This window comes from Ceratotherium simum, chromosome 6 (assembly GCF_057802395.1).
Source record: "Ceratotherium simum simum isolate JZ-2026a chromosome 6, ASM5780239v1, whole genome shotgun sequence".
NCBI classification, from domain to species: Eukaryota; Metazoa; Chordata; class Mammalia; order Perissodactyla; family Rhinocerotidae; genus Ceratotherium; species Ceratotherium simum.
The window spans coordinates 51196863-51220899 of record NC_141905.1 but is presented as its reverse complement, the minus strand read 5'-3'; the positions used below and the strand labels follow the sequence as shown (position 1 = coordinate 51220899).

Here is a 24037-nt window from a genome sequence, read left to right as displayed (position 1 = left end):
TGAACCTGTGACCTGGAGCATTTATGCAATCTCCATCCATGCCTCCGTCCCTCCTCTAGGGTAACGTAAGTTCAGGGAGAAAGTTACTCAATATATGTTGGCCGTGAGCAAGTGTGTTCCTCAAGGTTCTGAATTGAGAAAGGTCATATCTTATTACAACCAAGATAAAGAAGCCTCTCTCCTTCAGGCATGCTGCTGGAGCCTAATGAATAGGCTGGAGCAGGGAGGAAGTCTTTGCCAAATGTATTTGCCAAATGGCCTGGAGTATTTGCATAACAGTCATATATGGGCTGCCTTCTGTTTCCATGCTCAGTCTTGGCAGAAGTGGAGACAGAATTGAAGAAGGTAGAGCTCTTCCTGTAGGCCGTTTGTCAGTGTACTAAGTGTTGTGCCCTCATCCTTCCAAAGTTCATGAGGATGAATAGGTTTGATCATCCTCTTTCCTAAGCACTCGTTCACTCACTCAACAAGTATTTATCATGCTCTTTCTATGCGCCAAGTACTGTTATGAACAAAACAAATCCCCTGCCCCCTGGAGCTTATATTCTAGTGCAGGGAGACAGTCAGTAATCAGATATGCAAGTGAATATAGAATATACCAAATGGTGATAAGTGGGAAAAAGTAGGGCAAGGGGGGGATAGGGAGTGCTGGGAGGGTCTTGGCATGATAAGGTGACATTGGAGCAGGGACCAGAAGAAGTAATAGAACAAACCATGGCCATATCTGCAGAGAGTATTTTAGGCAGAGGGGACAGTAAGTGCTAAGGTCCTTAGGTACTATAGCCAAGCTCTTCCCCTTTCCGGAATAGGAAATAGAAAGTGCTCACTTATTTGTAAAGAATCACTATATACTACTGTATATATTAAACAATCTGACAAAAAATAAAGCAGTGCATATATATACTTGTAAAGTCCTGTCATTGTTACTGTATAAAATCACTGTTTTTGGTATAATACAACTTTACAAATACGTGTTTTAAAAATCTGAGTAATTGGGGCTAACTAAAAGATGTTCAGCAGACTCTGAATAGTTAGCAATTGTTGTTTGATGACTATATCTTTTCTTTTTATAGTAAATGTACGTAAATCCTTAGATAATGTTAACTATTCTTCATCCAATTTAGAATGTACAAGAAAGAGCTATAAACCCTGAGACAAGCATTAAATTAGACCCCTATGTAGAATACTTCCAATTAAACAAAGCTGCATTTCTTTCTTCTTTTTTTCTTTCCTTTTTCTCCTTCCTCCCTCCCTTCCTTCCTTCTTATCTTCCTTCCTTTTTTCCTTTCTTCCTTATTCTTTTAACACTTTAGGATCGCTGTCACACGAAATTTCTGACTGGCAAAAATTAGCCTTCAAAATTAATGATTCACCAAAATGGAACACAAAAGAAAAACCTAATCTAACTACAAATGGTCTAAGAAATTGGTAAGCCAGTGAGGAATCCCACCATTTAAAAAAGTGGTCCTCACTGGGGACACTCTGTGTGGCTATAGGTGTGACACTTCACACTGTAGGTTTCAGTTAACTTGGTGTTTTTCCCCACTGACTACGTTCTGTGAGTTTTGTTTTAAAGAGCCTACCAGATATTTTTTGAAGCAATTCTAGTATTTTTATCCACAACTATACTTTCTAACTTCAACAAGAGTGTGCTTTACAATGCAAAGTATTCCACCAATAGAAAGTTTATAGAAAAAAGTCATCTGTTCTGTCCATTAAGCACTTTATTACGAAAGATACTTTTCCTTGTCAGTTTTGTTAAGTCCAAGACTAACATTAATTAAAAGTTAGAAATGACTCTTCTACTTAAAAAAACAAAGACCTATCCTTTGAACAAGCGGGATATAACAACAATCTTATTTGGTCGACATGAGATTTAGGGAAGAGAAAAGGATTTCTGATTGCTTCATTACCTTTTTTTCAAGTTGTGAGGACTTAAGAATTGGCCTTCTGTAAGCCAGAAATCTCCAAGGAAACAACCTAAAAAGTTAATAATGGTGGAAAAATTATCAGGAGCAGATGAGGTATAATTATGGATATGTGAAATTCTAAATCCAAGTGGACCATTCAAGAACATTTATTAGCTTGGTTCCTATTATAATCCCGAGACTGATTTCTGATATTGCAGGAACATAAGGTTTGAGAGACACTGTCATTCTCCACTTTGTTCTGGCTTGACACTTTTGATCACTCATGTATGGCCTCTTCTATCATTGGGTGCAGGGAGGAAAAAACCATCTTTGAGGTTTTGTTGTATTTCTCACTCACAGAACGTCTTTGAAATTCATCTCTCTCTCGGGTCTCTCTTAATTCTCCTTTGTGAAGAGAAAAGAGCCCTGAGTGTAATTTGTTCTTCAGAATCAACCATTTTATATGCAAATTGTTCTTGGTTTAGTAAGATAACCTTTTCTGCCACTTCCAAATATGATTTATGGAGCCAGTGTCAGCAAAGCACCTTGGGAAGTGGAAGGTATCATACAAATGTGTATTTTATTCATTTCTGAAATACAGTTTGCTGATTCATTTCTCAACTACAGGGGAGTGGTATAAATGGTTAGGGGTAGGTCCATAGAATATTCCCATGGGGAGTAGGTATGGATCCTCTGGGATGGTTTTTACCACATTTATTTATTTAGCTATTTAGTTATTTTTGACAGATAGAGCTGAAGCACATAAGGAGAACCTCTTAAAATAGTATCCTGAGCATGCCTTGTGTTTAGGAACCATATTTTTTCTAATTTTAGCATACAGGGAATCACTTAATTCCCTCTAAAAATTAGAGTCTTCAGTTTGGAAATGGTGTTTCCAAATGCATTTCAACTTGACATAAGAACACATGAATTATTTTACTTCTCACATAATTATAACTCATATATAGTACTTTACAATTTCCAAAGCATTTTCACACAGGCGTCTCATTTGATTCTTGAAAACAGCCCTGCGAGTTAGCTCGGGGAGCTGCTATTGGGGAGAGTATGACTTGATCAAACGCCTGTTATCACTGTAGGGTGTGGTAATGGACTCATCCCAGCTCTTCAGCTCCAAAATCGGTGTGGTCCCAAGACCAACAGCATCAGCATCACCTGGAATATTGTTAGAAATGCAGTCAGAAGCTCTCGGAGTGAGGCCCAGCAATCTGGGATTTGACAAACTCTCCAGGTGATTTTGAGAACCCCACTGCACCCATACTTGCTTGGGTGACTTTGGTACTAGGCAAAACAATGTCAGTTCATCAGAGTTGTTTGAAAGTTTTTTCAACTTTCTTCCCCTACTTGCTAACCTTGGGATCCGGAGTAGATCACTTAACCTGCTGACCCCTAGTGATGTATTTCGTCGGCAAAATGGGTAATGATAATAACTTCCTAGCCTAAAGTCCTACAGATGAGATGAGATCTGTACAATTTTATATTAGCTTCCATTATTTACAGAGTTTGAGTCTTAGGACAAGCTGAGGTTTGTTGTTTTTAAGTTTGGGGAATGGTTTAAACTTAACTTTAAGGATCTAGGAATTGACAGAACTCATACTCTCCAAAAGTGGTGAGAAGAGTTACAAGCAGTGGGGTACTGGAGTCAGCTCCTACTGACTTAAGAGAGCCTATTGTATGCATGTCTTCCCAATTCTGTGCTTATTGACATCATGTTGGTAGCTTGAAATTGGCCATGGTGGGGGTGATTATACCACAGAAATTGGTAAATGCTATAAACCAAGGCATTTGCTCCCAGAGAGCTGGTTGTTAAACATTTACCAGCACACCCCAGTTACAAGGTTATGTTCACAGTAGCTGAAGCTTCATCTGCATATTTGCTGGAACTGATATTTCAGATCTGTCATCAGCGGTAGAATATACATAAAATTAGTAAGATGGAAGTCAGATTCAGCCCACAGATGTGTTTCGTTGGCCTTCAATATTTTTAAAAAATTTTTAAATTAGCTGCTAGCATTTAAAAATTGGAAGATTTCACATAAAAATCTGGATTTCTGGCTCTTGAAAAATAGGATCATCTGGCAACACTGAGCCCCCATTACTACATGGCAACGGTGGGCTGCGGGTGAATTTTAAACGTGTGGATTATCTTGTGTGCCACAATCTCCATCATCCTGTTACTTTACATCTAGTCAAGGGCTTTGCTCCTTTTTGTTTTCTTACTGTCTCCTGTAGGCATTTGTGTTTGTTACCCCTGATATAAAGAAAACTAAACCCAGAGAAAGAGTGTTTCTCCATAGCTGGGATCTGAACATGCTGTTATAGGCTCTCCACAAAGTTAACTCAGTTGTCCTCATGCTGAGGAGTAATTCCCATCTTGTTCTGAATTTCAGATGGCCTGTTTGAAAGTCCAAGTAATGGTTTGGCTCATTGCTTCCACTTGGGACTCTGTCCTTTTTCCTGGATGGCGAAGACTTTTGAGGGAGGTCTCTGTAGGTCTCAATGAAAGTGACTAATATTTCTGTTTCCCAGTTTGGGGATGCATGACCTCAGACTTCAGAAATATCCATTTCTCAGTCAACTGGGTAGAAGAGATGTTTGTTTGCTGCTAGCACTTTATTTGAAGATAATTTTGAAGGGAAAGGTGAGATAACGATGTTTCCTTTCAGATCAAAGTTGTATGTGCTTAGTTTATTTGCCTTGACAGATTTTTCTTTTTCTCTAGCATAGTTTCAGGATGTCCAGGTGGACGGACTTGTCTGTGTCCATGTTTGTGTTGTTGGCTCTGGGCATGGCTGTCAATATTGTTGATGGACTTCTGATTAATTTTTAAGCAGGTTAACCCATGGTCCCAAGATTTGCTGATGAAATTGCTGCTTTTCAGCTTGGGGTGATCCAGGAGGTGATAACTTTCCCTGTTCCATTTAACAAATGTTTATTACGCAATTATTATGGACAGGCCTTTGAGCATGGTGCTTAGGGGGACCTGATGGACCAGAAAATAAGCCAGAATGTGGCCAATGCTGTAAGTGCAATGGAAGAGGTTCATAGGGCCAAGGAATCTGGGAGGACTGAGAAGATAGCGTTTATACTGCTATGTCTCACTATAGTCTTTTAGGTCTTTAGACCTTTTAGGTCTCCTTAAAACGTGTATGATTACATGCCTCCCACCCAAAAGTTTCACTTGATAAAAAGTGAAATGGTCAGAATATGAGATAGATTTACTTTATCACCAAGTGTCACTTAAAATAATTGTTTCTGTGTATCAAGAGAACTTCTACCACATTGCTGGTAACTAATTCTGTCCTGATCTAACTAATTCTGTCCTGCAGGTGTAGCTTCAGTGGATTTTGTTGAATGGGAAATTCAGATGAGTGACACAGAGTCAAAAGTTTTCTTCTAGCTGTTAACTTTTGTAATGAAGATGATGCCTTTCTGGCAAAATATCTAAGTATAGTACTTGTATAGATTGTTTCCAGATCCCAGAAGCAGTACCCATGATGAATGAAGACAAGAAAAAAACAGTGAGTCAGTGGGAGATATTTGCTAGTTGTATCACTTAGGGAAAGTTATTTAAGCTCTATGAGCCTTAACCGTAGAATAAGGGTAATAATAGCTACTTATAGGGTTTTTGTGAGAATTAAATGATCTGGTACAAGTGCTTGGTGTGTAGTAGACAATAAATACAAACTATTATTTTCTTAAAGGGATTTTTTAAAAATTTGAGTTAGATCTTATAAATTATGTTCCTTCATTGGTTCAATTTCATGTTGGTGATTGTTAGATTTTTTTTTTTTTTGTCCATGGAAAATAATCATCCAGCCAGACCTCTGGACCAGCAATAATATCACTCTTGAGGACCATGAATTAAACTTTTAAGGATGCAAAGTAGCCACTCACCCCTAAGTCTAGCCCGCAGCCTACTCATTCCCCTTTACATTTTCCCTCTTGTACCTAAGAGAATGGGAGTCTTTGTCTCATGGGAGCGCAAAAGGACACTTTGGTACCACCTCAGTGGTATTATTTAAAGAGCCAACATTTTTTGAGCCCTTTGTACATATCAAGCCCTTTGTGAGCATTTTACGTATATTATTATCATGTAATCTTCACAACAACACCATGCAATGGATATTATTATCCCCATTTTACAGGTGAGGAAACTGAGGCTTGAAAAGTTAAGTAACTTGCCCCACATCCCTCAGTTAAGTAGGTGTTAGAGCTAGAATTCAAAGCCAGTTCTGTCTAACTCCAAAGCCCAAGAGTGGGAAAGGGGAGTTGGGCTTTGTGGGCTCAATGGGCGTTGTCCCCAGCTGCCGGGCTCACCATGCCTCCCTCAGGATCTCATGTCCTGCCAAGGAAGTGCAGGATTCTTGCTGCTTTCAGAACATTCTTACTCTCCTCACCCTGCGGGAGAGTCCCGGTCTCAGTGGTATGCTCTATTAGTTTCTTATGGCTGCTGTAACAAATTACCATGAACTTGGTGGCTTAAAACAACAGAAATTTATCCAATCATAATTCTGGAGGCCAGAAGTCTAAAATCAAGGGGTTGGCAAGACCACACTTCCTTCAGAGGCTCTTGGGTGGATTCCATTCCTTGCCTCTTCCAGCTTCTAGTGGCTGTTGGCATTCCTTGGCCTGTGCTGCAGCACTCCAATCTCTGCCTTCGTCTTCACATGGCCTTCTCCTCTGTGAATATCAAATCTTTCCTATGTGTCAAAGGAAACTTGGCATTGGACTTAGGGCTCACTCAGATAATCCAGGATGTTTTCTTCATCTCAACATCCTTAGCTCAATTACATCCGCAAAGACCCTTTTTCCCAATTAAGTAACATTCATAGGTTCTGAAAATTAGGTCATGGACATATCTTTCAGGGGCTACCATTCAACCCACTGTGGATGCTAATGGATCCTTTCTCAGCAGCCAGGCAAGCTCCTATCCTTTAGGATACACTGTAGGTAGACACAATGTCCCAAAGGCTACTTTTCCAGTGGGGTGACTGATTATCAACAAGATTTCACAACTTGGTGTTTCAAGGATGTTTCCATGCTTTTAATGTTTTTTTTTTTTTTTAATTTTTTATTTATTTATTTTTCCCCCAAAGCCCCAGTAGATAGTTGTGTGTCATAGCTGCGCGTCCTTCTAGTTGCTGTATGTGGGATGCGGCCTCAGCATGGCCAGAGAAGCGGTGTGTCGGTGCGCACCCAGGATCCGAACCCGGGCTGCCAGCATCGGAGCGCACGCACTTAACCGCTAAGCCACGGGGCCGGCCCCATGCTTTTAATGTTAATGACACATTTTAAGTCCCACTAGAAGCCTCTGGGGTTTCCCCTGATGTGGTCGCAGCCTCTCTCACAAAATTTTGTTCTCTTTCAGATTGCTGACCTGCAGCTCCATAAACTGGATGAACTGGACTGTCTGATTCAGGGCCTGCTTTATGTTGACTCGGTCGGCTTCAACGGCAAGCCGGAATGTTACTATTTTGAAAATCCCACAAATCCTGAATTGTGTCAAAAAAAGCCGTACTGCCTTGATAACCCATACCCTATGTTGCTGGTGAACATGGGCTCAGGTGTCAGCATTCTAGCAGTGTACTCCAAGGACAACTACAAAAGAGTTACAGGGACCAGGTAAACATGGTTTCCACTAAGAGAACCTTTTTGTACTTAAATCTAGGCCTCTTCCTTGAAGACCAGTTTATAAAAGGGTTATTTGTATTGAATACATTTTTAAAGAAAGATCTTACCCTCCTCAGCCAAACAAAAAGAGTTTATTGCATATGTTAAAAAGGGTGATTTATATAAGGCTTAATAAAACACAACCCTTGCCCTGCTGGAAACTGGTCAGCTTGAGGGAAGAAGGGTCATACACATCAGAAGTTTTCCTCAAAGGCAATACATATTAAGGGTCAAAATGAATGGCAAGGGCAATAAGCACAGTAGAATCTAGATGGAAGGATGCTTGGGATGGTCATAGAGGGCTTCAGAAGAAACTTTCTTTTGGAACCACTTTGGTGCCTAGCACAGGCTGAATTGCTTGAAATAATAAATCATTCCAACCAGTAAATTAAACTGGGTTTACAGAGAATGTTTTTTTACCCCCAGGTAAATGCTCCAACTGAAAACTGGAATAGTTGGCACACCTCATAGGGAATTTTGGAGTGCAGTGGACAGGAGAACAGCCCTGTCACACAGCTGGGCAGAGCGCCTTGGTTTTTAGTGCACACACACCCAAGCGCAGATGGACTCAGCTTCTTGTTAATGGGGATTCAACATGGGAAAAGGATCCTTGATCAGAAATCTTTGAGAAAGCCTAGTGTAAACAAAATTAAACAGATTTTCCTTAAATTTAAGAGAAGGATTTGGTATGAAGTGTTTCTCCAACTTACTGAACCACAGAACCCATTTTTAGAGGAACAATTTAAGGAACTAGTGCCATGTGGAATGTGCTTTGGGACATGGTATTGAAACCATTGTTTTTGATAGATGAACATATCATGTAACTTCTCTGGGCCTCAGTATCCTCATTTGTGCCATGAAAGGGGTTGTTTCTTAATTAGTTTCCACAGGCTTTTCCAGTACTGAAATTCTGCAGTACTACTCACCCATCAGGAAGAAAGCATTACTTTTCTACTGTCTTTCCATAAAAGACAGGGTCTGCATAAATCAGTAGTTTAGCACTGGGGAAGGGAAGATTTAGCCCCCCAGGGGATTTTGGCAATGTCTGGAGATATTTTTTGGTTGTCACAACTGGAGGTGGGGTGCTACTGGCATCTAGTGACTAGAGGTGAGGGATACTGCTAAATATCCTACAATGTATAGGGCAGCCCCTACCACAAAAAAGTATCGAGCCCCAAATGTCAATAGTACTGGTGTTGAGAAACCCTGGCATACACACACACATTCTGATTGAATCCTGCTTGTGTCCAGAATATAGGCCTTGGTGTGTACATTTTTTTTTTTTTTTGTGAGGAAGATCAGCCCTGAGCTAACATCCATGCTAATCCTCCTCTTTTTGCTGAGGAAGACCGGCTCTGAGCTAACATCTATTGCCAATCCTCCTCCTTTTTTTACCCCCAAAGCCCCAGTAGATAGTTGTATGTCATAGTCGCACATCCTTCTAGTTGCTGTACGTGGGACGCGGCCTCAGCATGACCAGAGAAGCGGTGCGTCGGTGCACACCCGGGATCCGAAGCCGGGCCGCCAGCAGCGGAACGCACGCTCTTAACTGCTAAGCCATGGGGCCGGCCCTGGTGTGTACATTAATTGCCACTAGGCGTACATTTCCTCACTGAGAATACTGAGCTAAGCTTTCTTGCTCACACAAGAATCATAGCTGACCCAGGGCCTCATGAGGACTGTCAGGAGTATCAGAGACACATGAATATTTCAGCTGAACTGATTCTACCTTGGAGAGTGATCTCCTGATGAACGTACAATTTTTAAGAAACTATAGACTTCTTCTTAGAAGGAGCAATTGACTCAGTAGAGCTAGTCCCAAGGTAACAACAAGCTAACTCTTTTCCACAATTAGAGATATTTACAATTTTATTGATTAACACTTAACAAATTTATGAATTACATCAGAATTACACTTTCTCAAACTTGGAGGTTCCAGGGATCTGGGTCATCTTCTTAAATAGCTGCTAATGAGCTAATTATGGTGTTTGGCCTCTATTACATGTGTAATAATGCCTATGAATTCCAGTTATTGGTAAATGCCCGTTAAAGACTAGTGCTTTACAGTCATCCACAAATCTTGTCTGGATGTCCAAGCTTCCCTACAGGCTCTCTTCAACCAGTAGTTGTGGAAATGTGCTACGGGAGACTGAAAGTTAATAGAGAGCCCTTTCAGGGGCTGCCATAGGTAGGGGAGGGAAATGAAACATCAATTCTGTGGGTCCCAGATCCTCCTTGTCCAACCAGAGTTGTTCTACCAAAGTGTTCTTTTTTTTTTCTCTTTGGTGTGAGGAAGATCAGCCCTGAGCTAACATCTGTCGCCAATCCTCCTCTTTTTGCTGTGGAAGACTGGCCCTGAGCTAACATCCGTGCCCATCTTCCTCCACTTGATATAGGACACTGCCACAGCATGGCCTGACAAGTGGTGCGTCGGTGCACGCCCGGGATCCGAACCCCGGGCCGCCGCAGCGGAGCGTGAGCACTTAACTGCTACACCACCGGGCAGCCCCCAAAGTTTTATTTTGATCCAAGTTAGAAAATCACTGATATAAACTATTCTGGTCAACAGTGAACATCAGTGTGTGGACCACACTCTGGGAAAACTGATCTAGGCAAATGACTTAAACCTGAAGTTTTGCTACTCCTATTGTGAACTGACAGCTGTAACTCCAGTTTTTTTGTTATTGTGTCATACCCTACTTTCTCGGTAAGTGTTTTTATTTTTAGGAAGCCACATCATTACAGGATACCAGTTTTCTTTTAAATATATGATTTCAATTGCTTCATCTCAGTGTTACGTATAATTTTATTGTATCCTAGATTAGGTAGCAACATTTTTTTTCCTATTGACACAACTCCAATTTTATTGTAGAAGTCAATGAAAAAAAAAAAACAGGACTTTACAGCTGACATTGTTAGAAGGTGTAATCTATTAAAAGAGAAATGTAAAGAATTTTGAAACTTCGGGGAAAATAGAAGTACCCCTCATCTCATTGTTTTGGAATCTATTTTAAGGGCACAAGCACTCAGTAATTGCAGATTTCTTCTACTTCTCCCTAAAATCCCTCACTAGAGGGTTGTTGGGTTTTTTAAAAAAATAATGATGATATTCAATGGCTTTTTTAGCAATATGTTTTTGTCTCTGATTTGCTGAGGGTCTTCTGTGTGTCTGCTGAAACAAAGAGATGTATCTGATTATGAGCCAGAGAATCACTTGACTAAATAACGGTTGGCAGGTTGAGGGTATTAATAAAGTGCTCTTTTGCAACTGTGCATTCTTTCCTCCTATCTGCAGTGCGCCAGCTGTGCAAATGCATGCTCGCTTTCCCCATTCAGCTCTGATTCCTTGTCTGCAGTCACCTGTCATTTTCCAGTCATACAAAACACTTGTCCTTTTTCACTCATACCAACACATCAGTCAATGACTTGCCTTCTTTCTAAGTCAGCCAGTGGCCTCAGTTGCCTGTGTTTGGAGTAGGTTGTTGAATGCCTTGGTTAATACAAATGCCTGATGTTCAAAGACAGGTAATTAGAGTGGATGAAAGATAGAAGCTAGAAATGTGAGCAAAGATTTTTAAAAAATATACAGAGAGAAAACAAGACAAATCCAGATGGCATGCAAACCAAAAAGTATTCCCGTTAAAACACACTAGCTTTGTAGGGTAGACTGAAACCGACAACATAGCATGATCCGCCATGTTAAATGTAAATAAAGATAAACTCTTAGAGGAAGTCCAAAATTTCTACTGTGACGCAGTTGTCAACGCAGTAATGTCCCTGGACCTCTTTATTTCCTCATGGTACTGCGCCTACAGTTTGGGTATCTGCTGCTGGTGGTGCCTACCTACATAATTTCTCCATGAGAACCTATAATTTCAATCAAGTATATATTTTTGCAAGAATCACAATTTAAGAAATATTACATACAGTTTCACTTTAGATGTGATTTAAAGCTTATGTGCCTGTCTACAATCTGGTACCTTCTTGTTAATGGTTATTGACAATAAGTATAGTTTACCCTAAATTTTCTTTTTTCAAATTTAAGTTTAAAATAACCTAATCTCAACTTGAATTTTGTCTTGGAATTAAAAGCCAGTACCCACACACATATGAGATTCTCAGGGCTAGCTGCTCTTGGGGCTTCAGAACAAATGGATGTGAGCAATTGACTCTTCTACATTTGCTCTTCTGCATGGTAAATAGTGAAACCATGTCCATATCACTGCCCTTTCCCTGCCAGGACTTCACTCATGACAGCTTTACTCTGAATCTGCTTTTCTTTCCCTCAGGTGATTTTGATATTAATATCCAATTGAGTTCATTGTCAACTACCATAATTAGTTTCTAATTTTGTCTAAAAAGACTATTTTAGAGGAATTTCCCCCAAAACAACTGAAAGCTTTAAAACATAGTTCAAGCATTGGAACCAGTTTATGACCTTTGTTACTATTTTTGACTATTGGGTGGTAAGTAAAATATTAATAACCTTTTACAGAGTTTACTAGAAAAAAACCCAAAATGAGACCACTCAGTGGTTTCCTTTTAGAAGTTTCTGAGGAGGCTAAATGAGGTTATCTCTGCTAGAGAAGCAAGATGAGGTGAAAGATAACAGCTTTTGGGCTGACCATTCCTGGCAGAGTCCTAGGTCAGTTTTGTCGTCACACAGATATGATGTATGCTTCATGTACACACAGTTTCTTTTTCTAAAAATTTGTATTCAGCTACATATTTTTTTTTATATATATAGAAGTCATTTCTTTGGTTATTTGATGCTTTCAGACCACCCAAATAAGAGAGATCATGATTTGGCCCCATTTTATAGGTGGGAAGACTGAATGAAGCATTTAGGTTAGTGACTAGTTGAAGGTCTCACAACGGAAATCAGTGAGAGTCTTTCTGTGGCTCTGTTCTTAAATTTAGGGGCAAGTTTTCCTTGATGTTTCTTCTTAGTCTCTGCCCTCTTTTTTATCCAGTCTACCCTAAGGTTCTTTTGCACCCTAGCACTTCAATTCAAATGCCCCTTTGTTTTTCTTCTGTTTTTATTAACCCATATTAGTGGTCTTGATGTAGTTGGGGACTTGGATGGGCATATCTTAAAGTAAAATTTAAAAATAAACCTTATTGTTCCTTCAGTCTTGGAGGTGGAACATTCCTAGGCCTATGTTGCTTGCTGACTGGTTGTGAGACCTTTGAAGAAGCTCTGGAAATGGCAGCTAAAGGCGACAGCACCAATGTTGATAAGCTGGTGAAGGACATTTACGGAGGAGACTATGAACGATTTGGCCTTCAAGGATCTGCTGTAGCATCAAGGTAGAGACTAAGAAGTTAGGAGCGGTAGTGATTAAACACAAGGCAACTTCTCCACCCTGGCCATTCATTTAGTTATTTTTAAAAATGTCAACCCACCAGCCTGGTGCAAGTAACTATGGTATTGGAGCTCAGACTTGATCTCCTGCCCTTTATGAAGCACTGAGATGTTTAGCTCTTGATGCTTGTGCTTAAAATAGGGCAGCTTTGAAAGAAGGTTCTGGAAAACTGCGACAATTTCCTGTTCCATTCTTGTCCAGATATCTAGAGGCATTATAAAAAACGTTTTCCCCATCAATAGCCATGCTACGTTGTCCCTTTTAAGAAAAGGGCAGCCAACCATCCATATCGTAATCCTGTTTGCTTATACACCATAGTAGCCAAATCAAGTCTTTGAGTTTGAACAGACTTATTCATAAAGCCTTCCACAGTACTTTGGTGGAAGCATGGGGTCTGCCTGAGGATGATTTTGAATGCTTTCGCTAATATTTCCAACATAGCTTTGGCAACATGATGAGTAAGGAAAAGCGAGATTCCATCAGCAAGGAAGACCTCGCCCGGGCCACACTGGTCACCATCACCAACAACATTGGCTCCATTGCTCGGATGTGTGCGTTGAATGAGGTAAGGCCTCAATTCAGGGAAAGCCGTGTGTCATTCATACATACCTTCCTTGGCGATGCAATAACTGTTCACCCTTACGAAAGTACAGAGCCTTGGGAAACCTTCCCTTCATCGTAGTCACAGTTTATAGAGTGTGGAGGGGGGGTGTGTTGGGGGCGGGGGAGGAGTAGGTGTTTAAGTAGACACTGGATGATAACAAATGATAAACCATGCAGCCATGGAAACAAGGTAAAATTACAACCCATGCCATAGCCTCTCTAACCATCATTGCTACCATGTGCCTACTAAAGTGCGAGGAAAAGCTTTGTGCATTCTTGCGAATAATTGCAGGTAAAATGTTCGATATTCTCTCTGCTTTCAGCTTCTTTACAGTGTTGCCTTGTGGCATGGAGTTCAAGCAGCATTGTACAGGGCTATCAAAGCACAGAGAGCTTGCTGCAGCTGAGGCCAGCCAGGGGCCCCGGCACAAGAAGGGGTGGAGCTGGTGACTGACAAAGCTTTGTTAACACATTGTAAAATTCTTTGGGAAAAAATGGAACCCTTGTCTGAAATATAAGATGTATAAAGTCAAACAGCTGTCACTAAGTTGTGTTAGGAAGACAAGAAAGAGGGTCTGGGACATGGAAAAGGTAATAGCAGGAGAAGTATTAATCATAGCATCAGTAATAGAGTTTTTTTAAATATAATTTTTTATAGAAGTATGGCATGCATACAGAAGAGGGCTCAAATTATAAGTGTATAGCCGACGAGTTTTCATGCACACACCTGTAGAGCCACCACTCAGATCAAGAAATAGAACATTACAGGTACTGCAGAAACTCCCTCCAGCCCCCTCCTAGCTGAATAGTGGGGTGTTAAATAGGGTATGAGGCAGTCTTTATGATAGGTGGGTGCCAGCCCTGCCTTTGAGCTCTGGGGTTACAAGAGAGACACTCTCCTTTCATGATATTAAATAGAATATGTCACTGGCCTGAGGATCAGTGTTATAACTTTTTGTAAGTCCCCATTTCAGGTGGAGTTTAAGTGCGAGGCTGATGTTCAGATGAAAGAATGTATTCCAGAGAAGTGCCTTTTCAAAGTCCACTTCGGTCATGGGACTCACTGTAACAGAGGATTTATTTTTTGACATTAACCTTTAAAGGGAGTTTTTCCAAGTAGCGAAAGAAGCCCTAAGACTAATATAGTGTGTAGTTGGCTGTACTCACGGCCTCTCAAAGGTCAGTTCAATGGGAACATCATCTCCTGCCCAATAGAGCAATAGATGCCCTTTCCCCTGCTTTCTGCACAGCTTGCGTGAGCCAGCAGTTCTTTTTACAGGTATCGTAATCCCTGTAGGGGAGAGCCAACTGATTTTTTCACTTTTGATTTCAATTTCAATACCATTTATCGTCGGAGTATAGCAAAAGTGGCTGTTTGAAAGTGTAGTCACGTTACACGCTAGTTTGAGTTACTATTTTAGGTGTTTCTGTGGAATTGAATGAATGAGAGGAATCACTGATCACCTTGGGCATGGGCTCTATCAGCTGGTGGTGTGCCAGTGCAGGCTCCCTGCGGACACCCCAGGAACCTGCAGGATCACATTTCCCTGTGAGAGCCATGACGCAGGTTCTCCAGCGATTGCTTTGCTCCCTGGAGTCACTGACTGGAGAATCTTTGATTCCAGCCATTTCATAGAGAGATACCACCTTTACTGAATCTAGAATATTTTTGCTGTGATTATTGGAATGCTATGAATGCTTCTCCATCAACTTAAAATTTTTTAATTTATTTTTATGAATAGAAAATACAAACATATACTACAGAGTTCTAAAGACACCAGAAGGGTATATAGGGAAGTGAGTCACCATTTCCATCTCTGTGCCCCAGTGTGCTCACGAGGTAGCCATTGTTTTTAGTTTTCTTGCATTTATCCTATATTGTTTGCAATATAGGATAAATGTATCCCTCCAAAGGCAGCAAACTCTATATAACGTTCTTTTCTTTAACAACAGTTTTATTGAGATACAATCACATACCATAGAATTCATCCTCTGCATGCTATTCTACATCTTTGGTTGTTTATCAACTTTTTAGTATGAAAATTGGTCAACAGACATATAGGAGAGAGAATAGTATTTAAAAAACCTCTATATCTCCATCAACTCAGACTCAACAGGTATCAAGACTTTTCCACACATGCTTTATCTCTGTTTTCTTCTTCCTCCTCCCTCTGCTCCTCTCTCCTCCTCCTCCTCCTCCTCCTCCTCTTTTTGCTAAAATATTAGACAGCAAATCCCAGACATTATATCAGTCTACCTTACATGCTTCAATATGCACTTCTGGAAATACTGCTTCTTGCTTTTTTACGTGATAATACATCTGAGTGTTATACCTTTTCTACTTCACCATTATTTTCAAAAAGAATTCTCCCATGTTTTTCCCTAGTCTCTTTTGCTTTCTTTCTTTTTTTTTTTTTACATTTATATCTTTGACCCACTTGGAATTTATATGAAAGTAGGAATGTCCATAAGCTTTTAATGCCACTTCTATTCCTTCTGGCTTCCTAGCAGAGTAATGTAGAACTGGGACTTTGAGCAAGTCCTACCTGGACTCCCTTCTTTTGGGGGAAAAGGTAAAACTCCTAAATTTAATTAAATTCCTCTTTAATCTGAGTTTCTTACTTTGTTCCTTGCTAACCCTCTGTCTGGGCAGGTTGTGGCTACAGTTGTTATTTGTGGAAACTTATTAAAACCACCAGCCAACCCTGGTGGTCTGGTGGTTAAGAATCAGGCACTCATCCCCGCAGCCTAGATTCATTTCCTGGTCAGGGAACCACACCATCAGTCTGTCAGTTGTCATTACTGTGGCAGCTGCGTGTTGCTATGATGCTGAAAGTTAAGCCACTGGTATTTCAAATACCAGCAGGGTCACCCATGGTGGACAGGTTTCAACAGAGCTTCCAGACTAAGACAGACTAGGAAGAAGGATCTAGCCACTCACTTCCCAAAAAATTGGCGTGGAAGCCTTATGAATAGTAGCAGAGCATTGTCTGATATAACACTGGAAGGTGAGAGGATGGCGCAAACCCTGCTCTGCTGTACACAGGGTCACTAGGAGTTGGAATCAACTTGTGGGCACTAACAGCAACAAATTAAAACCACCTCCCACCCCTCCATGCATGGAAAATTTTCACAGTGGTTAATGGGTTTATCAACTTGCATTGTTAAAACTTGAGCCAGTTAAAAGGTGATATTCCCAGACTCTGATTGCTGTTGATAGACTGAACAGAAAATAATGCCAGCTTCTAAGACTCTCTTCCCTTTAATATGCATGACCATAGCAACTTACTGTGTGTGTGAATGAGTGGTGAGTAGCCTCTGCCTGGTAGACAGGCTGAGTTCAATGTTAAGTGTGTGTTCAGAATGCAAGTCTACATCCAGGACAACAAAAATATAAATGTATTTTTCATTACCCTATTTTAACCCACATGTTGACCAAATGGGATATTCCACTATGTATCCTAAGGGTAGAGACTGGGTATTGTTCCTTTTTGTATTCCCAGTGTTTGGCTCTGAGCAAACTGAGCAAACTCGGTAGATGAATAACCTATACAATGACCTTTTATTTATGAGTTGGTTATAATAATATTTTATCATTGGAAGTTTGGTGGATTGAAGGAATGCACAAACAAATTTAGCTGAACTTGAACTGCAGTTACAATTTTATATATGTGTGTTGCAAGCTGAATTGCATATCAGACCTAAGGCGACCTAACATAATACCTGCAAATAAGCCCAGTATCAGTCTCTGCCTTGCCCAACCCAAATCTTACCCTCTTGTTCTTGTGGAATGCACTCTGGTGTTTGTTCGACTTCATTTTGGAAATGCTGAAATAATTCTACTTCAAAAAAAAATTTACTTTGCAAAGTCCTGGGACTACAGTGACATATGGAACATTGGATCTTTGCTAAATGCTATTTTTGTGCCGTGGTTCAATTGTTTTTCTTTAATTTTTTTTTCCAGAATATTGATAGAGTTGTGTTTGTTGGGAATTTTCTCAGAATCAATATGGTTTCCATGAAGCTGCTGGCATATGCCATGGATTTTTGGTCCAAAGGACAGCTAAAAGCTCTGTTTTTGGAACATGAGGTAGGTTGAGCTTGTGTGGACTTAATGGTCTTAAGTGGAGTGTTTTTGGGTTGTCTAACATATGAACGAATCCCTTAGTTTGCATTTATGCAAAGGATAAGGATGAACTATATGTAAAATGGAAGCTCTTATCCAATAATCAGGACTGGTCATTGGTTAATCAAAAAAAATCAGTTAAAATGGGTAATCATTAAAAAATATCTCCCTACTTTAACCATTTTATTTAACATGAAACATATAAACGCTCATTCACTCACCAGTTTTTTGATGTAGGACCAAGGCCTATTTTTGAGCATGGGCTCTGCTGTTTGGAGCTCTGCAGTTGTCTTTTTTTCCATAATCCACAAGTTTTATGCACCTTCTTTGATTTCCGATTTGTTTCTTTAAAGTGGATCAAGAAATTAAAGAAACTTTAGAAGCAATCTGGTTGCAGAATGCTAGATTTTTTCCTGAGTCTTTCATGTGTTGCATCCACCTAAATGGAGAGCAATGGTTTGTGAATACTATTTTTAATCTTTTTTTTTCCAGTTTTATTGAGATATAATTAATATGTAACATTGTATAAGTTCAAGGTGTACAACATAATGATTTGGTATATGTATACACAGTCATCCCTCAGTATCCACAGGGGACTGGTGCCAGGACCCCCTTGGATACCCAAACCCAAGGATGCTCAAGTCCCTTATATGAAATGGCATAGTATTTGCATATAACCTACACACATCCTCCCGTACACTTTAAATCATCTCTAGATTACTTATACTACCTAATATAATGTAAGTGCTATGTAAGTAGTTGTTATAATGTATTGTTTAGGGAATAATAACAAGAAAGAAAAGTCTGTACGTTTTCAGTAAAGATGGAACCATCGTAGGCCTTTCCATCCACAGTTGGCTGAATCTGTGGACGCGGAACCCCTGGATACGGAGGGCCAACTGTATTTCGAAATGATTACCGCAACAAGTTGAGTTAACACTCATTGCTTCACATTGTTGCAAAGGTTTTTTGTCCTTGTGGTGAGAACTTCTAAGATTTACTCTCCTAGCCACTTTCGATATTAACTACCTTTTTCAAGAATTTAATTGGATTTTCATAGAAATGACCATTCATTTTGTACTCTTTTTATTGGTTTAGGTGGTATCTAATTATATTAGATTGTTACATTAACAATAAAACTATCATAAGTAAATCTGAAATCTGCTGACTCTTGGCAAGTAAACAACTTGACTGGTAAGAACTGAAGAGCTTGGGCTGCTAAAGAGTTGCCTGGTGGCCTTGAGAGGCGGGTGTGCCTGGGCATCAGCCGGCCTGTTTACAGAGGAAATGGAAAGCATTGGTTAATTCAGAGAGTCCCTTATATGGAGTTTGTATAATAATGTAAATCAGAGGTTTTTAAGAGCAAGTGAGAGGCCCTCCTCTTTTCTAACCTTCTCTGTCATTCCCTTTAAAATCAGTACTGTAGAGAGCAACTATTTATCTATCACAGGAGGTTCCTAGTTCTTTCAGTATTTGGCAGCAGAAAAAACAGTGAGAGAACTAGTATCATAAATTTCAATTGTAATGAATAACTATTGTGGCATTTTTCTCATCTCCAAACTGAATTATTTATTTGAAAAGTCGCTGATGCATTTATAAGTTATTTAGAGCTCTCTAAGCCCATGTTTTGTTTCATTACAGCACACAAAGCAACAAGAACTTAAACATTAAATAGTTAAGGCCAAATAACAGAAATTAATACTAAAGAAAGCCTAAAAAATTTGTTTTAAGCAGGCTTAAGGGGTGGAGTGAAATAACTTTTTTGGGGGGTGAGGGGAATGGAGTCCCAGAACTTTCACCCCCCTCCCCCAACCAGAGCAGCTCCCTTTTTAATCTGCTTATTTATGAAGTTTCCATGTAAGATTTTGTTTGAAAAAGTAAAAAGCACCTCAGCTTTAAAAAATTAATTAAAATGAAAAAGAAAACCACTCTTCTAGTCCAGTGAGTTGCCATATTTCACAATTAAAAATACAGGACGCTTGGTCATTTTATCTGGCATTTATCTGTATTTTATCTGGCATCCCTAAGTCCAGATCCTCTTGCACTAATGTGGAAAACAGAGACGGGAAGCTGTCAGAGGTTAGAACCATCTGCAAGATCACACAGGTAGTTAGTTGGTGGTAAAATAGAGAATAAGATCCACCATTTTGGGGAAACTCCCTTCTCTAGGTGAAAATGCAGTCACCTGTGTCACTTTGTACAACCCCAGGCCTCTGGGGACTTTGGCTTTGGTTTGTTACTGTTATCATAACTCAGTCTCTGTGGCCAATGAAAGTGGAGGGTTTTTATAACCCCTTGTAGATATGTCTCAGAAAATTCTCTACATTCTTAAGTACACTCTGGCTTAGACAGCCCTTACTGGAGGATACTATGGAGAGAGAACTTTTGGGAGGTGCTGGTGTGCTGGCTTTCCTGCCCTGCCTCAGGGGTCCTTGCTCACTCAATCTCTCATTCATTCAGCGTATATTAGTGCACATTTCCGAAGAGAAGTAGTCGAGCTGAGCGGTTAGGTGCGCAGCCTCTTACTGCCTGGAAGACCTTAGACAAAGTCTCTACCTCTCCATCCCTGTTTTAGCATTTGCAAAATGGAGTGATAATAGAACTTGTCTCATAAAGTTATTGTGAAGATTAAACGAGTAAATCCATGTAAAGTGCCTGGAACAATTTCTAGCGTATGTGAGCCCTCAGTAAATGTTAGCTGGCTGCAGCAGAAGCAAAGATCCTGCCACGTAACATCCTGACATTTTGCCACCCATTTCTGCAGTAAGAAACTGTTGATCAGGCAAAGACCAGAGGAGTTGGAGGGTCCTGCCTTTTGGAAATCGGGTTCTCTAAAAATTTCTGTCTTTCAGTTCCTTTCATTTTCTCCCAGAAACATGGGCTTTTCTTTTACAGATGAGCAGAGTAAAGCTCGAGCTGATTTAGATGCTTTCCAAGCTTAGAGGTTTTCCTGTGAGATACGACAGCTTTGAAGTCAGACAGATTTGAGGGTGAGCTCTGGCACAAGTCAGATGACCCCGAAAAGGTCATTTACTTTATCACCTTCTGTTTCTCATCTGTGAAATGGAGATAATATTAATTTTGCCATAGCAAGGATTAAAATGAAATAATTTTAATATTAATGATACCCAGCACTTAACGTAGCACACATTATGTGCCAGACATTTTTCTAAGCACTTTATATCAGTTAACTTATTTAATATAAAAAAACAAGTAGATGTGCAATAAATTTTATTATTATGATTATTCCACCATGTTTCATGGCAGAGTTCAGGTTTTAAATTTCTCTTATCTGCAACATTAGAGGGCAGCATTCCTAGAATTGTTAAAAATGTTAGGAATCTGAGTAAGGTTTAGAGATAACCATACAGAAATGTTCCCATTGTTTTTGTAGGGTTATTTTGGAGCTGTTGGGGCACTGTTGGAACTGTTCAAAATGACTGATGACCAGTAGAGATGAGCAGTAGAGGGAACAGCCTTCTGTGAGAACAGGTCACTGAGAACTGCTGCTGGAGAAGGTGCAAGCCGCTGTGGGACGGAAGCCAAGCCATTATGGCAGATAAACCTGCTGGATTTGTAAATAATTTAAAATCCTAGTTGATCTTTTACTCTTGGGTTTTGAGCTTATGATTCAAAATGGGGAATACAGGATTTTTTTCTGTATACTGTATTTTTTAAAAAAAACACCTGTGCAGCGTGGCCAAACTTACCAATTTTATGCATTAACTTTGAAAAGTTGTACGATGTTTAAGAAGGACCCAAAATGTAAGTGCTGTTTATTTTTCTTCTGGGGTTTACTGATCAGTGTGGTAATTTTAACTTCATTTAGTAACTACTCTAGGAGATTTTACCTTTACTTATATTTTTCATGACGTTTCATGATTTGCTGTTGGTTTCAAATGAAACTACAAATCGGGCATGTTTTACTGTGAACACTACTTCGTTTGTTTGTTTACCTTTCTTCATCCTGTTTTTTCTGTTAGAATGTCTTATGGAAAAAGAGAATCCTTCCCCCTGTTTCTGTCCTCGGATGACTCCCTCTCCCCTCCAATACCTTTCTTTAATGTAATTGTTCATGTTAATCAGGGTGCTGACCAACTCAATACAAAGTTAAGCATGAGATCTAAAGCTCTCAGAAGTGCCCTTGAAGAGAAAACTTTGAAAGTGTTTATGAATTTAACGAGTCTGGCCAAAGTTGAAAATTATATGCAATTTAGTCTTATCCCTTATGAATATACAGTGTTTAGTTGGATTTATTTTATGTTAGGTTATATTAAATTGAAATGTTCTATGATAAAATGTCCTCATCCATGCACAGCATATGAATGGCAGCAAATCCCTGTGCTGGACGTTGAGATTTATGGAGAAAAGTCTCCCAGATTAACTGTTCACATTGGGAGATTTAGGAGAAGATGGGTCAAGGTGTCAGATAGTACATCTATTTGTTTTGTACATGTATATACATAGGAGCTTTGTGACAAGGCATCTTAAATAATAAAGTTTTTTCATTTGAAATATTTGAAACTGAAAGCTGTATTTCAATCCCAGTTTCTAAAATTTAAAAAGAAATTATGATACTGATCCATATATATATTTTTTCTTTTTGAAAGATGTCATTGGGACTGATGGGTAACTTTCAAATGAGAATCTTGTACAAATATTGAAACGCATGAGATCTAATAATTTAGAACTAATTAAACTTTTGAATTGAGCATATCGTTGAAAGGGATTTTTGAAGGGTAGTACAGTTGCTCCATGGTGAATCTTTCCTTCTCTGCCTTCTGAGCACCACCTTTAATTTCCATATCTTCAAGTCTTGAAGAAGTTGATGTTAATTGAAGTATTCACTTGTCTGGTTGAAATAAAGCCTGTTTCTGTTGTGATGTTTTTAGTGTATATGTTATTTTCATTTCTTAATCTTCATGTTCATATTACCTGCTTTTGTACCATAAAATGAATGTGTGTTGTATTTTTGCTACTCTACATTTCGTAATTTGAAACTTTCACGCAAGTGTGATAAGGTCCAAAACACTGTGTCTTTGGTTGAAGCTATAGCCCTCTGCAGGGATTTTTTTTTATAGCTTTATTGTTCTTATACAACTAACTTCTTATTGCCAAAATATCACTACTATATTTGATAGTTCTGAAAGAGTTTTAAAATTTGGTTGTCACAAATACATTTTATCAACTTCCACCTGGCCTAAAAAAAATTCAAGCAACTAAGATGTTCTTGAAAAGGTGTAAAGATGTATATATTATCTATGTTAGGGCCTTTTTGATTGTTCTCTTCTCCCATTCCTACTCTTACCTGTCAGGGAATAGCAGACCTGGATCATGGTTCTGCAAAAGAAATCAGGGCAAGTTAGTGTGACTGTAACTTTTTAATTATCTAGAATCACTTGATCTCTCATTACAAATGTTTAAAACATTGGTTTAGCTGAGGGAATAAATTATTCCAATATACAAATATGAGTTAAATATTGGCTACATATAGCCAGTCTTTTTTTTACAACGAAGAGCTTATAATCTGAGAATTTTTACATTCACTTGAATTATAGAAACTTTGCTTTGGTTCAACATCATGAAGAAACTTGGCAAGACCAAAGAATTTTTATCTTGAACTATGTGAAGTCAGGCTGGTCAGGTAGTCCAGAGCATGGCTTCTGATTGTGGGAAGGCTTCAGTTTGGATCCAGCTCAGCCATTGACTAGCTGTGTGAACAAGTTGCTAACCCTCTCTCTAAACCCTAGTTCCCTCACTTGTAAAATGGGGCAAATAGTAGTTTTTACCTCCATATTTAAAGAGCTTAGCACATAGTAACTGACACATAGTAACTGCTTCATTAATGTTAGCTATTCTGAAAAAAATAGATGTTTTAAACTAATGCATTAAATCAGTGATTTCTAACCTTCTAGAATGTAGGGAAACCAATTTAGCACAGAGACACTTCACAGATCTCCAGATGCTAGTACATGTTTACAGCCCGTGTCCACAATTCCAAAATCCCAAACTCTTAAAATTTATCTTGATGACTCACTTGACAGAAAAGCTGACTTGAGCATTATTTATCACAGTTTGTAGGACTCTTCACATGTTTTGTTGCAAAGCTATTTATGTGTTTGATTACAGGGTGCTGCTCCAGACCCTACTAGGGGTGTTAAGTACTGAACAGTTCTCAATTTTGAAATACGTCTGATCCCAAGAGTTTCAGCTAAAGGGATTGTAGAAATGTAGTGGTATTCTTCAGCTTATGTAGTATACATGGATTCAGAGTCCCTTTGCTGGGAACCACGTAAAGGGTAATTTATACTTGACATCATTCGGTCATACAAGGAATATTA

The 24037-nt window shown here is 39.4% G+C and overlaps 1 protein-coding gene across 3 annotated transcripts in view; it reads left to right on the top strand.

Annotated features, from left to right (window-relative positions):
- The window catches only part of PANK1 (pantothenate kinase 1), a 52077-nt gene extending 29498 nt beyond the window's left edge, over positions 1-22579 (top strand). For 2 of the 3 annotated variants that reach the window (XM_004427812.3, XM_004427813.3), the window contains exons 3-7: positions 7300-7553; positions 12735-12911; positions 13409-13532; positions 17535-17660; positions 21091-22579. In XM_004427812.3, coding sequence (XP_004427869.2) covers positions 7300-7553; positions 12735-12911; positions 13409-13532; positions 17535-17660; positions 21091-21150 — 741 coding nt within the window. In that variant the 3' untranslated portion in view covers positions 21151-22579. The remainder of the gene's footprint in view (positions 1-7299; positions 7554-12734; positions 12912-13408; positions 13533-17534; positions 17661-21090) is intronic. The other variant, XM_087432252.1, reaches the window with a different exon arrangement.
- Positions 22580-24037: the final 1458 nt, after the last annotated feature.